The 16,704-nt window shown below is 40.5% G+C and overlaps 1 protein-coding gene across 1 annotated transcript in view; it reads left to right on the forward strand.

The window, feature by feature from the left end:
• Positions 1-1,876: 1,876 nt before the first annotated feature.
• The window catches only part of LOC139714853 (zinc finger protein 704-like), a 55,933-nt gene continuing 41,105 nt past the window's right edge, over positions 1,877-16,704 (forward strand). The window contains 2 exon segments of the mRNA XM_071626503.1: positions 1,877-2,597; positions 6,567-6,688. Of these exon segments, the coding sequence (XP_071482604.1) occupies positions 2,110-2,597; positions 6,567-6,688 (610 nt within the window). The 5' untranslated portion in view covers positions 1,877-2,109.

Raw genomic sequence — 16,704 nt, forward strand, 5'->3', positions numbered from 1 at the left:
TCGCTCGCTCCCTTCTCTGCGCTCGTGTTTCACTTACGCGCAGAAAAGGGCTTGGCAACTGGCGAAGACCGGCGTACCAGCCGGTTTTCAGAGGGGGGAGTCGGATCAGGTGGAACTAACCTCCAACGGAACAGCGCTCTGACCTCGTAAATACCAAATCGAGAGACAAAACTCCTCCAGCTTAGGCATGTGTCACGCGCAAGTGGGATGACAACAATCGTTCGTCGCAAAAGGAGTATCTGATTTATGTCCCCGCAACATGTTTCGCTCTCTTCTATTGTTATCCTGCCCATCTTACACTGTGTTCATAAATGATATCATGCGAAAGAAGTGAACATATAACTATATACCTCGAGGACTAAAAAAAGTGACAAGAGTTGCAATTCCCTTCACTTTCGCCCTAGGCGCTTTACACATGGGTCAGTAAGAACCTTTATTTACATGCATCAATCTCACTCTAAATGTAGTGCAGGTTTTCATGCCACACGAATTTATTGCAGAGTCTCGACCATTTCTCATCATAGGTTAGTGTTACTATAAATAGTATACTAACAGCAAGAAATAACGAAGGAGAAATGCATTCTCTCTAAATCGTTAATTCACTGAGATGCTGTAAATCACTTTTTTATTGTTGCAGATATCAGCAGATGTGAGGTGTAATTATGAGCTGGTACAGTACATCATACAAATTTGACCAATGCGCAAAATATTTGTCAGTCACCCTCTACGAGTTCCTCAACCCCGATGTCATGTTCAGCTTGATAGACACTGGTCTGGCGTACAAAGTGACTATAATAAAGCACTCACATTCCAACACAAAATCTGAAAGAAAGAAAACACAGCAGAAAATGATTTGCAGATACAGAGAGCCTTGATAATAGGCTATATCTATAGGCTCAATACACACTGTACGACATTGGGACGTGGTGTTCGTCGCTCGCTGCACGCACCTAGGCACGAAAGACACGTGCCAATTACCGCAGTCCGTGTGAGCATCGGGAATGGGGTTTCCTTCCATACCCATATACACCCAGTGACCCATCCCAACAACTGGAAGCTCCTGTTGCGGCTTACGAATGTCATATGTCCACACGTAGTAAACAGAAATATGTATCGACACGTTCGAAATAATCACGTGCATGTACATTCAATCATTCATGATTAACACGATATCGTGATGGCCAAACCTTAAAGCAGTTTATATATTTTGCGACGCACCCAGCACGTGCTCTCTTTGTTGTCATGTTTTGTTTTGTGTTTTTGGTTTTGATTTTATTCGCTGCGGGGCCTTGATACTTATGAAGATCTTCTGCATGTTGTGTCTAAAGCAAACTACCGTATGGATTTGGATTGGATGTGTCTATCTTTTGGCATCAGATTGCAGAAGAAACGATTGGATCGGGGATTGGATTTGGCTTTCACAATATCCCATCCTGAGAAACTAGTAACTACATTACTACTGACCGTCACGTGTTAACCAAGATGAAAGTAATAAGAGGAATACGGAGAAAGAACTAATGTTTATTGTTATGCTTGCGAAGAAGACAAATTGTATTATAGCATAAGTACCGCAGGAGCAATACAGCCATGCAATGAATGTGAATCTCCACGCATGGTGGATAAGCTATCAAGCACATACATGTACATACACACTGTGGCTCACTCACAGAATGGACAGGGAGAGAGAGAGAGGGAGAAAGAGAAGGGTTGGCAGAGACTCATTGTAAACAAATACCCTGGCGAGTCCGTGAGTGCGAGATTTGCCAATCAAAAACCTCAACCAATCAAATGAGGGGTGCGTCATCATCAACCAATCGGAACAGGAGTATTATCTCCGCGGTAGGACTTACTAACCAAGCGTATAAGACCACGCCCACTATCTCATTGAGGGATCAAAACATATTACCGCATGTTTTGAAGACAGGCCATGCTTCTCGCTGTTAGTAAAGAAATAAGTTCGCGTTGGAAGAAGAGCACCAGAGACTTGAATGCATGTAGTTAGAGAGAAAGACGGGTATTTTCGACGTCCATGTCAGTGGGATAGCACCGTCTAATTACCTTTCAAAACACAGTTTGTTAACGGTGTAAAGTTTGATTTTGGAAAACAAGATGCACGCGAAGCGAAATTCAAAGCGTTCCATTATCGGTACCCGTGTTGGTGCCATGAGACCGGACGGACATTACTATCCCGGAATAATTCGAAACATGAAGTCTCCCCGGGCAGGCGAAACTCTGCCTCTGGTCGAGGTCGCCTTCGAAGACGGCATTCACAACTGCACTTCAGACAGCATCATTGGGCCGGGGTTTCGCTCCATGTCGTCGACACACCTGAAATTCAACCAGCCGGTCTTCGTCACGGTGAGTGGCCGAGAGGTCCGGGCCATCGTACAGAAGCATCTGAAGCAGACCAATGAAGTTCTGCTCAAAACCTTAGACGTGGCCGAGACCATTTTCAAGCACAAGATCGAGGATGTCCGGCTCCTGGAAAGCAGAAAGTTGCCCAGGAGTATGGAGCAAGGAACCGACTTCAGCAAGCTCGTCGACATGTCTTCAGAAGCTAAGAAAAGACCCGTTTCCACAAACATTGAAGTTCCAAGGTAATTTATTTTTGGAATAAATTTATACGTAAATTTACATATAGACTAAAGTTTATGATATTTACCTCCTTTTCGTCAGAACGTAGTGATGATGAAATATCTCTATCTCTTTCTCTAATTTAGAACTCACATTCAAATTTGCTCGAAGCAAGTAGTATAGCTGCTAGGCAATGCAATGTCGATATAAAACTTATAGGAGGGTAAAACTTAAATTACATCTATGAAATCTGTGAGATGAAAGTTTACTATGTGCCAGTCTCCGTTTTGAGTATGCGGAGATGCAAGATGCGGCTTTGGAAATATTTAGTTATTGAATCATAGACTCGAGCGTGTAAGATTTACCTTTAACAGTCGAGATTCCTGTCAATACAACACTGTACTTCTAAAGCTGTGTAAATTTTAAATTTACAGGTGTGTGAGTGTCGTTTATATATGTATCGTTTGTTCAGTTCAATCCATGTAAAGTTTAAACTACCGTCATAAACAAACGAACATTAAATGAGAAGGGTCATCACTTCAAATACAACCAATTTACATGCTGTTCCACATCTGAATTAACTGCAACGCATTTTATAGCTTGTGATGCATTATTTGTAGTATTATGTTTCAGGGAATTTTTTATCTATTTGAATCCTGCAGTTCACCTGCTGAACAGATTACTGAGGCCACGCCATTCATATTTTAACCATAACCGAAGCGCTCAACTTGCTATGAATCCAAGAAGCGTGCTACTGGTGCACCGCAAAAGATAAACATGTACAGTCTGTGCTCCCTGTCGCGGGCCCCCTCATTCATAGATCGTAAACAATATTGACAAGAAAGGAAGGGAGAGGTAGGGAAGGCAGAGGAGGAGTTACGGAATACATCGTATGTGCATGTTATCTTCGGGCATGCTTGATTGCGTGAAAGTACAGTGGTTTAAGGAGAAAGAAAACATTTAAATGCATGGCTGAATGAGGGAAGGAAGGCACGGTAATGAAAAAGAAAGCGTAAAACAGGGCGAGTTTGGCAAGCAACTGGCCGTTTCCTGGCCGATGACAACATCACACCCATCTCAGTCCTTCATTATTAGCTTGGCATTGGTTTCAAGCAAGTGAACATAATAAATAGTATAACAGTCTCATTTTGTATGGCTGTTTAGGGTTGTTTTATGGTTTTAACATGGAGCCGTTGTAGCTCCATTTGTTTAGCCTTCTGCTCAGTTTACACGAGCACACAATGATAGAGGGATGTGGAAGCACTGATTTAGATGTTAATGGTTATCATCAACGTCTTAAAACTGCAATAGACCTGCCATTGTTGGTAATAAAGTGCAAAATGTCAATTGTATTATTGAGCGTATTTCTTTCAAAGGAGACGTGAACTTCCTGGAGTCGAAATGTTTAAGACGTTTCTTGTCGGAGAACTTGACAGCTTCATTATCGTATAGAAATAGAAATTTGACTGTGTCATCACTAACCTCATTCCAAAGTCGGGAAATGGACAAAGTCGCCAGCAAACGAGCATTGTTTGTCCCTCAGCCCTCTGTTCGGCCATGGAGCTAGTAGCTCCATGGTTCGGCGTAGGCTAAACTATTGGGTCCGACAACAACAAACGAAGACGATTGCGAAATCTGCTTGTTGGAAATCACCGGCCGGCTGGCCGGCCGGCAAAATGCGCACATCAAAATATAAATGTGCTGTGAGATTTTCACTCTCGGCTTGCAATGAAATGCCTACTGAAATTCGAGATGAATGTCTTAATGGGATTAGAATTTCACCACTGTATGTTTGTGAAACGTTATTCGCTTGGAACCATTTTGCTATTGATGTTGTTTCGTCTCGTTAATATGGCCAGGAGCGGATTTTTGGGGGTGTTTGCAATGAGGCAAAGGAGCCAGTCAAAATGAAAAGAATTTGAGAACAGGCCGAATCTGGAGATGTCGCAGTTTGATTAATCGCTGGCTTCGTGCCAACCGGCAAAGTTCCTTTAGGAATGTTCCTCACACACACTAATCATCGCCAATTCACCCGGTTTTTTTTCTTCTGTGTGTGTGTGTGTGTGTGTGTGTGTGTATGTGTCAAACATGCTCATCTTGGCGCTTTATAACTCAGCAAGTCGGTCATGCTATAGGGGTGTATTTTGCTTTGAAGTACAAAGGGGCAAGGTTGTTTTCTTGCTTGTGGCCTTTACGAGTAGCTGGCGAAGCGCTAGCGGATAAGATGTGATAACAAAAACAACGAATGCAATGCATTGCCTATGAATAACTTTGAACATAAAAGTCAATCCAAGTTGGCAGCCCAAAATTAGCTTGTCTTGATCTGACCTTACAATGGATTGATCGACATTATCATTTGGTATAAAATCATGTTTCGCTTTTATTCCTCTTAAAGGTCTCCCTCGTGATGTGTTAAAAGAATTTAATGAATCTATGAGTAATAATTGCTAATTGCCAACGGCAGTACGATGTTATAATACTCAGTATACTTATTAAGCAAAATAATAACTGTTTACGATCGCCGTCATCTGTATTGCCTTACATTACGGCCATAGATACACTTGGCCCTGACCTGACATGGAATATCCAACGATCTTTTCATCGCACCTTCGTTTTGCAGACAATATAGGAAAGTATCTTAAAAAAGAAACAAATTGTTGTGATTTGCTTGTGATGTACAAAACAAAGCGAAAATTGTTATGAATACACTGGTCGTAAGATACCGAGACTCGAGAGGCGAGATGTGGCCGCAGCGACCATGATTTTGTTTTTCTCCCTCTCGGGAAACTCACTGTCTCGAGATCGAAATCACACATACAACCATTATATATACACAAACACCCTCACGAGAAAAACTCTGCATAGTGTTCCGTAATGTGGGTTGTTTATGAGTTGAATCGATGAAGTGACTGCGCCCCAAATGGTCTACGTGTGTTTTCCCCACCACGTGGTCTTTGTTTACCTTTGTGAGAATTTTTTTTCCTCTCACCTCCCTGGTATGACGAAGTGCTTGCTATTGCGCGCGCATTGATTTCATAGCGCGATTACGCAGCAAGCAGCGGCCGACTCGTGGCTCAAGTCGCAACAACAAGGCGGTCTCTTCGTGAATTATGTGCGCTATTTGATCTGGGCAGTAAGCACGCAATTTTCCTGTCTTTGATGTCGCAATTTTAGAGTCTCTCGATGTCGATACGTAGTATTCTGTTGATTCCGTCCGGAGAAAGCAAACAAAGAGTTTACTAGTACAGTATTTGCGATCTTTGGCCAGTTGGCGAAGCCCGGTTATGACGACAAACAGTTAAGAAATGGAGGATTGTAATGCAACAATGTAGATATTGATTGGTATCCATATAGCAAAAGTTTAAGGTTTGATATCAGAATCGCCCTTCGCTGATTGCGTTAACTGAGTTGAGAATTACGGTGTATTCTTGATAAGGGCCTATACCACTGAGAGAATGCCTACTACCGTAGTAAATTTAGGTCTGTTTGTGGCTTCAGTAATGTCATGATATGGAGCACTGGAATCCTGAAATAGAGAATATTTATATTAAGTGTGAGGATCTGGGCTTATATGGCAGTGTTTTTCAGAAGTGAGGAAATATGTGTGTGTGATAATTCTACAGATCTAGAGAATGGAGATCTTTTGGGCATTTTTGTTTTTTAAATTTAAGACTTCAGGGCTTAATACCGTAGGCCTACAATATTTGTGAGTAAACTTGGTCTTAAAGGGGTAAACTTAGGCCCCTTGTAAGTTGTAAATGGTATCATGTAGGGGCTGAGTTTACCCACAAATATGGTACCCTGTAATTGATAGACACATCTCAATGGTTCATACATTTGTCTGTGTGTGTGTGTGTATGTGTGTGTGTGTGTGTGAGTGTGAGAGAGAGAGAGAGAGGGAGAGAAAGAGCTAGGAAAGGTCAATGACAGGGTGGATCAGACAAGACCTTTAGATTTACTAAGTGGGTGATCATCTTCTTTCCTGTCCACAGTGCCAAATCACAGAAGGTGCAAGAGACAGAGCCCCCAATGGATGACGTCATGGCAGCCATGGTCTTGACGAGTCTGTGTGGAACAGGAAGTCCCCTTGTCCACCGAGAGAGAAACCCATCAGGTGAGTAGGAGGAATGATGATGCTGATGATGGTGTTAGTGAGTTGGGATAACATGGAGACCATGAGCTTCAGGATGAGTTGGGTGTGATAGTCTGCATTTTAGACCCTTCTCTTATAATGATGCTAGTGAATCCATAGTGATGACGAGAGTTGTGATAATCATGACTGAAACATGAAAGGCTAATGACGATTTGATATAAACACTACAAATGAAAGGGACGTGTTCTTGACACATTTTCTATACTGTAAAAGTGGAAATTTTCGTGGTGTTGAAATTTTCGCGCGTTTCGTGCAACCAGAAACTAGCGCGAAAATAAAAGCACGCGGATATTTTTGCTTGCCATAATGTTCCTGTGCTTGATGTCTTGATTCCGCGGAATTAAAAACACGCGAAACTCTTCTCACCCGGCCAAGCGCGAAAAATTAGTCGCGCGAAAATATCCACTTTTACAGTATCAGGTGTTCCTCTGGCCTGTGAATGTGATGCTGAACATCTTGACATGGCTAAGGCGGTGAATCTTGACAATGAACTTTGAGTGGAAGTGTGTATGAAGGGAACATAAAACAATTCACACAAAATTTAATTGATAATGTGAACCCAGTAGTGAATATTTTGCCTCCTAAATTTTCAAAAACATATCTCACACACACAAGGCTTGTGTGGCAAAATTTAGGTTTATTGTTGATTGCAATCCTCTCCAATGATTTCAAAAATTCACTTTGAAACATTTCATCTGGCATGATGAAAGTGAGCAGATACTATTTGTTCCTGTCTGCCTTATCACCAAGACATACGTACTGGTATGTATGCATTGTGCCTGCTGAAAAACAACACACTACTCCCTCACATATTGGTTGGTACACAAGGCATCTTCATTTTCCTGATCTCTGTTTGTTTAAATCAAGCACACATGACACAAAAGCTTGCCAGGAAGTGCGTGGTTTCCCCATTCAAGTGCTATCAGTATCACAATGAAGATAGCGCTGAGCCTTGACAGCTTTGGGTCAAGGCTAAAGTTCTGGTATTAAACTTTTAAGAGCCCCTTGATATTATTTAAGTGCACCTCAAGAATCATCAGAAGAGCTGTTGAGAAACTGTAGTATTGGGACAATAACTTGGCAAAATGTAGTGGACAGGGACCGTTTTCATGGGGTAAACAAATGCTGAACACTGCAGCATGTTGTCATAATCAGCTTGAAGTCACAGTCACAGGCAATCAAGCCCCTACAGTGTGTACTCTGAAATCTGAGGCATATTGTCTGGCTGTAGAAAATCCACAATATTCTTGCTCATAACTTCGAGACTTGCCGATAAAAATTTCAGTCCCTTTAAGTCTCTTGCTTCCTTCAAGCACAATATTTGCTCTCTTTCGTTTGTTTTTCCTCATACGTGTTGGTAAGGAGCAGAGTGCACGATAACTCTACTCTGACAGTGAGCAAATACTGCTTGGCCAGTCAATGCTCAAGTAGTGGTACAATCTGTCCTGCACTGGGTGACAAATAAGCAAAGGATTTGTTGAATTGGGCAATGAACTTTGATTGGAAAAATGGGCCACCTGCTGCCAGAACTTGACAGGAATTACGGGATTCCATGCTGAGGGAAGCACTTCAACAGATTACTGTAAGAGGTTGGTTCTACACTGTGAAGTCCTGTTGTTAGGGCAGCACAGTTTCAGACAAAAATATTTCTCTGATTATGAGTGTTTTCCCTTTCTTCTTTATTAATGTATTGTAGAAAGCTTTTGATCTAATCCAAGATACGCATACGTCACAAGTAGTGATTGAAATTTGTCTATTTCAAAACAGTTTCTGTACTTGAAAGCACATAAGGATAGTAAGAGTCATGAACAGAAAAAAAAAAAAATCCCCAGTGCTTTATTTTTCTCTCTGATGAACTGAGTGTAACCTTGATAAAGCATACATACTCTTCTCATGACTCATGCAGCATTGCAGACATGCATTTTCGTCAACACCAGCGAGAGGCTACTCGTATTTGGAATAACTTTATTGGTTTTGATAGCTGAGATATATGCATTGATTATAACCCATCCGTGACTCTAAAGTTGAATGCGTCGGGTCATTCAAGGCAACTGTAACTGTGAACTAGGCTATCCAGACAGACAAATCTGTTTCATCTTGACCGCCTGTGTCAAGCGAGCAAGGGTTCAGGTACCGATACCTAGTGTTAGAAAAGAACTGAAAGCTGATGAACCGCTTGGCTCTAGCTGGATGATTGTATGCAAATAGGAATCAATCAGTACGAAGGGAGAGAGACTAGCCTCACGTCCAGGCTGTGGGTTTTTTTTTTTATTTCACGGATCAGTAATCTTGGGACAATTTGATACATCCATGCACCAATCAAAGGGAAGACCATCTTTACTTGGTCTAACCATTGAAACGACTGGACCTCCCTACCCTAAGAGTAAGACTGATGCCATGACATACTGATATGGTAGGGGTGGGGGTACAGGTGTGGGGAGAGATAAACAACAGCTGCCTTATCACAGAAAAATTGTATACTTGTTCATGGCTTGGGCTTGTCTTGCAGTTCGTATTAAAGACCTGATGTTCAAATGATAGCATGGGGAGATCATGCAATGGGAAGCTGGCCCAACTTGGATATATTTGGAAATCCGGTAGCATATTATGAACAACTTTATCACTGATCTCCATATACACAAGTTTAGTAGGTACACACACAGCCAATCTTGACTGGAGTTGAAAGTTACTGATGGGAGTACACGTCGATGCACATGGATTATTTGCTATAAAAGAGCAATTCTATTCCAGCAGGCTTGCTTTAGTCGTAGTTTTCAAATGAACCACATTGATTCAATGGGGAACCCTTCTCTCCCACACCTACTGGGTCTTCAACTTTTTTTTTTCTTTTTTTTTGCTAGAGAATTTAGAGTGTATCTGAATTTTAGTATTTTGTGAATGAAATTATCATGGTTTGATAAAAAAAAGATATAGCAGTGTTGGTCGGCTTAAGAGCTACATGTTGTTATGGACAGTTTCTTTTGAAATTGAGTTTGAAATTGAGTTTTGAGTTTGCCAAATTTGTACATAGTACTGTAATGAAGTACACTGTTATGCATATATATCCTGCATTTAAAGAAACTTGTGTACATCTACCATAGAAATGTATGAATACACAGGTAACTTGAAAGTGCTTGTGAATAGAGCAGTCGTTCAAAGAAGTGCATCTTTTGTAGTTTGTAGATTGTATGCGATTTGTGGAAGTATCTATGAACAAAGAGCCTTACTATGTACAACCATTGTACAATTCCTCCCCATTGAAGTAATGCTTAAAGACTTTTATTTAGCAAACCTTAATTGATATTTATCATTAAACTTTTCTCAGCAGTGCCATTAGTAGAGGTGTCCCTACCACACATTCAGTAATTAGTGGCATGCATACATATGGAACCCTGTGCATGCAAACTTGCTCAGAGGGTACAATCAATATCTAATCTGGCTTATCTCGGCCCCGAACAATAGAAGGAACGTGACTGTCTGCACATGGCATCATCAAACCACTACAGCTCCTTTTTTCTTTTCTTTTCTTTTTTGTCTTGGTTGTCGTGTGAACCCAATTGATCATGGAAACTGAAATCTGTCAACATCAGTTGCTGACTGAGTAAACAGAAGTTAATGTGGTTTAATATCTCTCCTATAACCTCCATAAAATTTTGACTCGCACAGTTTATTACATGTTGAGCAAACATACAAAGATAACAACAAAGAGAGTATTGATAACACGTCAATTACATTCAGCCACAGCAAAGAAACAAAACAAAAACATGCCAATGGAAGAACTTCCAGTTGTCTATATCCACAGGATTTAAGTCAGCCATATCTGTTCCATTACCAAGGATGTAGTCATTGTATTTTGTGTGTGTATGTGTGTGTGTAATCCCCCAAATTACGATCATTATTGTTTGATGGCAGTATAAACTAGGCAGTAAATGTGTTTCCCCATAGAGAACCTTGCAACAAAGAGGGCAGTATATAAATGCTGAAGTAGATTGTCTGAAAATTTGTTCACTGTGTATGGCTGTATGGCTACCACAGGAAATGACAAATCGAAGCAGTGCAAAGTCCATGAAACTGTCACTGTGTGTCTACTTTGAAAAGACACAGACTTGATGGTCCAATGACTGATTTAAACTGTCAATTGAAAGCAGGGAAAGTAAGTCCTTTTGTGGCTTTCTTGTTCATTGAATACTGTATACTGTATAGCATGCATAGATTTAGGGCCTATAATTTCCCAGTTTTATATACTCCGCAGGTATGTGTTCATAAGCGTGCGATGTGGTGCAAGCAGGAGGCCTATTATTTTTTTATTTTTTTATTTTTATTTTTTAATGTAATAGGCATCCTCTTTTATATCCGCTCTCTCAATATTCAAAGTTGGCAAACCAAAGTTCATCTAAAGCTGCAGATTGGTATCAGATGTCAGAATCTTGCCCTCACAAGCTCATTTAATGTACAATGTACAGTATATGGCATATTGAGGCAGGAAAGATATACTGTAATTTAGTCTCCCTTCAGAAGAATTATTATCTAGAGATGAGGCATTACAAAATGATCGTTTTGTATGTCAAGATGTCTGCCTCATTGAAAATGTTCCAGATTTAATATTAAACTCACACTCCTGACTCATTTTATTCTCAAATAAACAATGAATTTTGACTGCAAAAAATCAGAGGGGATTATAAATGACAAGGCAAGTTGGCAAACTTCTTTTTACCGCTCCTCCCCCCCCCCCCTCGAAAAAAAAAGAAAACCCACAGACAAACAAAACACAACAAAAGCAGTACTTTTCACATTCAGACATTTTGAATCTGAGAGATTGTCTTCTGATCATATAGAGACCATTCAAACAGTCTTTGGCCTTGCTAATATTGACCTCAAACACGTCTTGACCAGCGGTAAAGCCCATCCTCAGGAAATCCATAAAAACCCTTGGACAGGGAAATCAATAACTCTCGATAGGACTATAATGCTGATCTGTCATTATAATCAGTGTCGGTTAATGAGAAGGCCTTGTGTGAAAAAAAAAAGCAATTTGTGTCATCTCTGCCCTATGCATTTATTTTGAGACTAGGCTATTGACCCTTTTATTGTGTTTGTCCTCTCTTCTAATTGTGAGTATAACAAAGGAGATGAACATACCACTGTATGTTTATATTCTTTTTCTAAGGATACTGCTTCTTGAAAACAGATCATTTGAAATAATTGTGAAATCATGATTTGCTGAACACACCCTTGGGCAGCTAAAGCTATCTGAGCGGTGCCAGACACCAGGAAACCAGAAATGTAAATGCTTGCAGAATTTATCTGTGCATATTTACTTTTTAAAGTCAAGTGGTTTTCAGATTAATTCCCCTGTAAGCTGTCACTGAAACTGTCCAGCAGTGACAAAGGTCTTACAATTCTGTCAGGTGAAATTGCAAAATTGTAAGTATCAGTAAAACTGGTGCATTAATAGCAAAACAACTGGTAGTTATATGGTAAAGTTGTCTTGCTTAAAAGTGTGCTTGATTCAAGAGATTTTGGGGATATTTCTGCAATGCTTGTGTCTTTACAAGTTGGCTACGATGACCGAGTAGTGAAGCTCTACACAGGCAGGCATATGCCTCGGTTGTGAGAGCCAAAATTTGCCGGTGTTGTTCACTGCTTTCTACAAGGATTTGGCAAGGTCAGGATCAGCTGTTTGCATCTGACCCAGAATGCTCTCTGTTTGCTGGCAGGCAGTTTGTTGGTTGACATCTTTTTGTGGCTTAAATATTCCTTTTATGGGGTCACCTTCAAGGAAGCAGGAAGAGGTCAGCTTTCTAAGCTGTCCAGTAGTAAAGCAACTCACCAAGTTCAGCTTGATAGTCTGGTCAAGAATTGTTTGCACTAGAGTAAGCCACAGTCTCAGTTACAGACCCTCAATTCTAACCCAAGTGTATGTGGTTTTTTTTTTTTTGGTTTTTTTTTTTTTTTATACCAACTCATCCCTACTTGTGTTAGGCTAAGCCGTGAGTGAGAATAGACTATCCATTGCCTTGGTGTAAGTATTTGATCAAAGTCAAAAACAAAAACAAAAAACTACCAAACTACCAAAGAAAAGTAATAAAACAAACAAACAAAAAACAAACAAACAAAAACTAACAAACAAACATTGCTCAAACAACCGATCCATGGTGTGTCCTGGAAGAGGAATTTTGTACTTTGAAAATGGGTATATAGTGAGTTTACATAGAAGACATTGCACTCATTAATCATACCTGTGAGAATTTGTGTAAATTTTGGTACATGAACAGTTTTAGTCACATTATGTCTAATTGTCTAATTGCGGGGACAAGTTATTTTTAGAATGAACTATATCCGTGCAAATGAGTCTTCTACAAAACGATATAGTGCTTTACTGAAAGTGCAAGAAATGTACTTGAACCTGAGTGGGGCTGGAATGATAAAGGTGTGTCCCTGATAGTGTGCTTGGTGTATACAGTGTTGTTGGCAGAGAATGCCATGTTGCCATGCCTGTCCCATCTGTTCATTCCCTTTCCGTTTTCCTCTTGGCTGGTGGAGTTCTATGATACAGCAGCCAGACAAGCTGCAGGAAAGTGATACAGCAGTGAAGGCTTCGTGCTGCTGGGCAAAGGTGTGATTGCATCGTGGGCTTGTTGTCTCTTGCCAGTCATTGCCAAGTTTCTTCTCACTTTTGCCCTTTTATGCAGATGTTTCTGCCTGTTTTACCATTTGTCACCAGCCTTTTTACATCGTTCAGGAAGCTCATGACTCCAGCCCACATGTTAGGCCTATTTTCCCCACACAGAGTTTCAAAGCTATCATCGCAGCATCGTAGGGCTCTCCTAAAGTCAAATTGCGCTGCTTACATACCAACATCCTGTGTGGTTTGTTTTATCACAGAGGTATCCATGTTCCAAGTGAAATGTGGAGGCAATTCTCTGAGGAACCTACCAATCATTTTCTTTTGATAACCTTTAGCAAAATGTTAAAAACTACTTCAAGCATTTGTAAATTTTGAAGGGATATAGGCCTACAGACTACCAGCTGCTGCCGGCAGGAATGTTTGAACTGAAGACTTTTTACCAGCACTCTTGATGTGTAATTCTCTCTATCTTGACAGAAAAGCGGGAGAAATGTGGAGATGTCTGCACATATGGACTTGTTACTTAGTCCCAGAAAAAAAAAAATGAAATAATATACAACAAAGTGATTAAAAGTTGAGAAGAAAGCTACTCATGTCAGTCCAACCCTTGACACCTTGATTTTTTATCCCAAGAAGGTGTCCAATGAGATGTCTTACATTGTTATGGAGCATGCAAAAACCACAGAGCAAAGAAAGACAGAAAAGTCTGTTTACACCGAGTGTCTGAATGTAAGGCTAATACCTCCAACTAGCTATTGACTTTGTGTGAGTTCAACTTGTTCTTCAGGTTGGTATAGCCGGTTGGCTGAAGTGTGTCTTCAATTTCGTTTCGTTTCTTTCTGTTTTGTATTTATATTCGCTGAGCTGAATATTTCTTCATCTCCCGCCCTTCCATGTAGTGTTTTCTTGGTTTTCTTTTTCCTCCCCCTCCCCCTTTTTAGAAAGGGGGGGGGGGTGTCTAGTCTGAAGGGTCAGCCTTGGGCTGACCTTCCAAATCTGTAATGGAATTGGGTTAAATCCAATTTAGGGCTATCAGAATGTAAGCATTTCAGGAGAAAAAAATGGAACAAGATTTTCAGCTCTGTGTATCGTGATACTGAGTCCCTTTTCCCCCTTCAAGTCAAGGTACCTGTGTGACTGAAAATCACTTGTATACAGTTGCAGTCGAACCAATTAATGGAAACAAAGGTGTAATTATGGAAAACAGAATAGATGCCAATGTATTCATCTCCCACAGATTCCTTTCTTTGTGGGAGACATAATATAATCTCTTATTGAATTTCCTGCGTAGGGCCTATATGTACCAAGGCCTACAGTCTGCTCATGGATGAACTACAGTGATGTTAATAAGTAGCAAGAACTTTTATGTTTGCTGACCAGTGTGGTACATTGTGACCAAAAATTTGTAATGTCAGTGTTAATTGATATGAAGTAAGCTGCCACTTGCTGTAGCAGTCCATATTGCACACAAAAGATGCACACACACATGCATACACGTACTGGGCATATAGACATTTAGGCACGCACAGATCATGTTGGAATGCTAATGGCTGATGCCATCAGTGTGTTGTTGATGAACAAACAGTCCGATTGATTGACCTGTCAACTAATCAAGAGGTCAATTTGTGGTGGGCCATCTGGGTTATCATCCTCATGCATGACAGAGCTTGCTTTGTTAATGATTGTTATTCCTCACCTAGGAATTGTCTTCATTGAAGCGATATCACATTTTACTAATAGCACTCAGAGCTTCAGCCATGTACAATGCAGCACACTGCGTTCGAATCTAAACTGAACAAAGTGATATGCAATAGCCATAAGGTGAAATGTTCATTGTTTTATGACTGGCAGTTATTGAGGTTTCAGTGAACTCTGTGTTGACATGCTGTAACATGTGAGAGCAAGAGAAGCTTTTTGGTGTTGTAGCACTAAAGAAATAAGAATTGCTTTATATATCCCATATATAATGGGCGGGTCCACATATGTGGAAAGGATGTGTGAGTTTATTACATTGTTTGTGTGTGTATGCATCTGCCATGTGTGTGAGTTTGTAAGATCAAAATGAGAGGTATGTATAAAGCATTAAAGCTAGAAGAAATATTTGGGTATCATTGTTCATAGCCGTAGGGCACAGCTGTGGATTTATATCAAGCAGCATGCACCGATATTCTTGCTTTGTCATGTTTGTGATGTACGATGCATAGCCGCTAGGTACCATGGTGCATGGTCATGTGACTAATGCGCAAATGTAGGACGCTCGCATCAGGGGTCATGAGACATCACATGGGTTGAGCGTTAATGGTACAACTCAAACTGCAAGTGCGAACTTGCCACAGACGCGCAATTTTTGATGAAGGAATATTTTATAGGGAGTTTTATCATGTTACTCCGATCCGATGATGTTATTAATTCATCACAATCACCATCAACAGTTGCTACAGCTACAATTATTGTACCACTACAACTTGATTGCTACTGCTGCTACATGTACAGTGTACCACTACCACTACCACTACAAAGTTCTCTTGTAGGAGTATGAAATGAGTTTTTCATACTTGTACAGTATATAGTATAGGCCTATGTACAATGTAAGGTTTAAACCAATATGTGTCTTTTCATCAGGGTGTTGAATGAACTGTAAACTGAGTTTACCAGCTTATACCATTTTTCAGCGTGCCATCATCTGTGCAGCACAGACTTACAACATTTGTTTGTAAACAAACTGTGCAGAGTGCAGCTTTAAAAGTGAAGGTTGTCACCCAAGCAGAACAAAAGTGCATTTTCAAGGAAAAATCCTTTATTATCAATGCAAGGATCCAGTGCTTCTTGCGGTCAGTAAAGAGCCTGATGTAAATATGAGAGAAGGTTGTGATGGTGAGGCTATTTTGAAGACCTGCAGGGCCAGAATTTCTCAGAAAGCACTTCCAGTGATCAATACATGAGTAAAATCCTGTTGCTGGTCACATGACTAGGGTGCGTTTTGCCGGCAGCGAGGAACCCTGTTTGTGTACGTTCAGTATCGGTGTGAATGAGCTCAGTTAGTCAGTCATGAAGAAAGGTTGTCCAGCAGAGCGAGATCCAGAGGTTGTCTTATTCAAAGCCATTGAGGTCAGAAAGCTCCTTTGATTATTTATTGTTGGGTTAACCATTGATTAGCAGTACAAAAGCATTCATCTCATTACCACGGGGTTCCTTTCTCCGTATCCAGCTCCATTTAGCTCCTTACCAATCAATACAGTTTTCTCCTCTTTGTTCCCCTGCCTTCTTTTTCCAAGAGATCCCTATCAGCCGCAGGTTTGCTTGGTGACATTTATCTTGCCTCTAATGCTTTTTATAACAGATTTGGAAT

Source organism: Diadema antillarum, unplaced genomic scaffold (assembly GCF_040938485.1).
Source record: "Diadema antillarum isolate AM-2024a unplaced genomic scaffold, OU_Dant_1.0 scf00000045, whole genome shotgun sequence".
NCBI lineage: Eukaryota > Metazoa > Echinodermata > Echinoidea > Diadematoida > Diadematidae > Diadema > Diadema antillarum.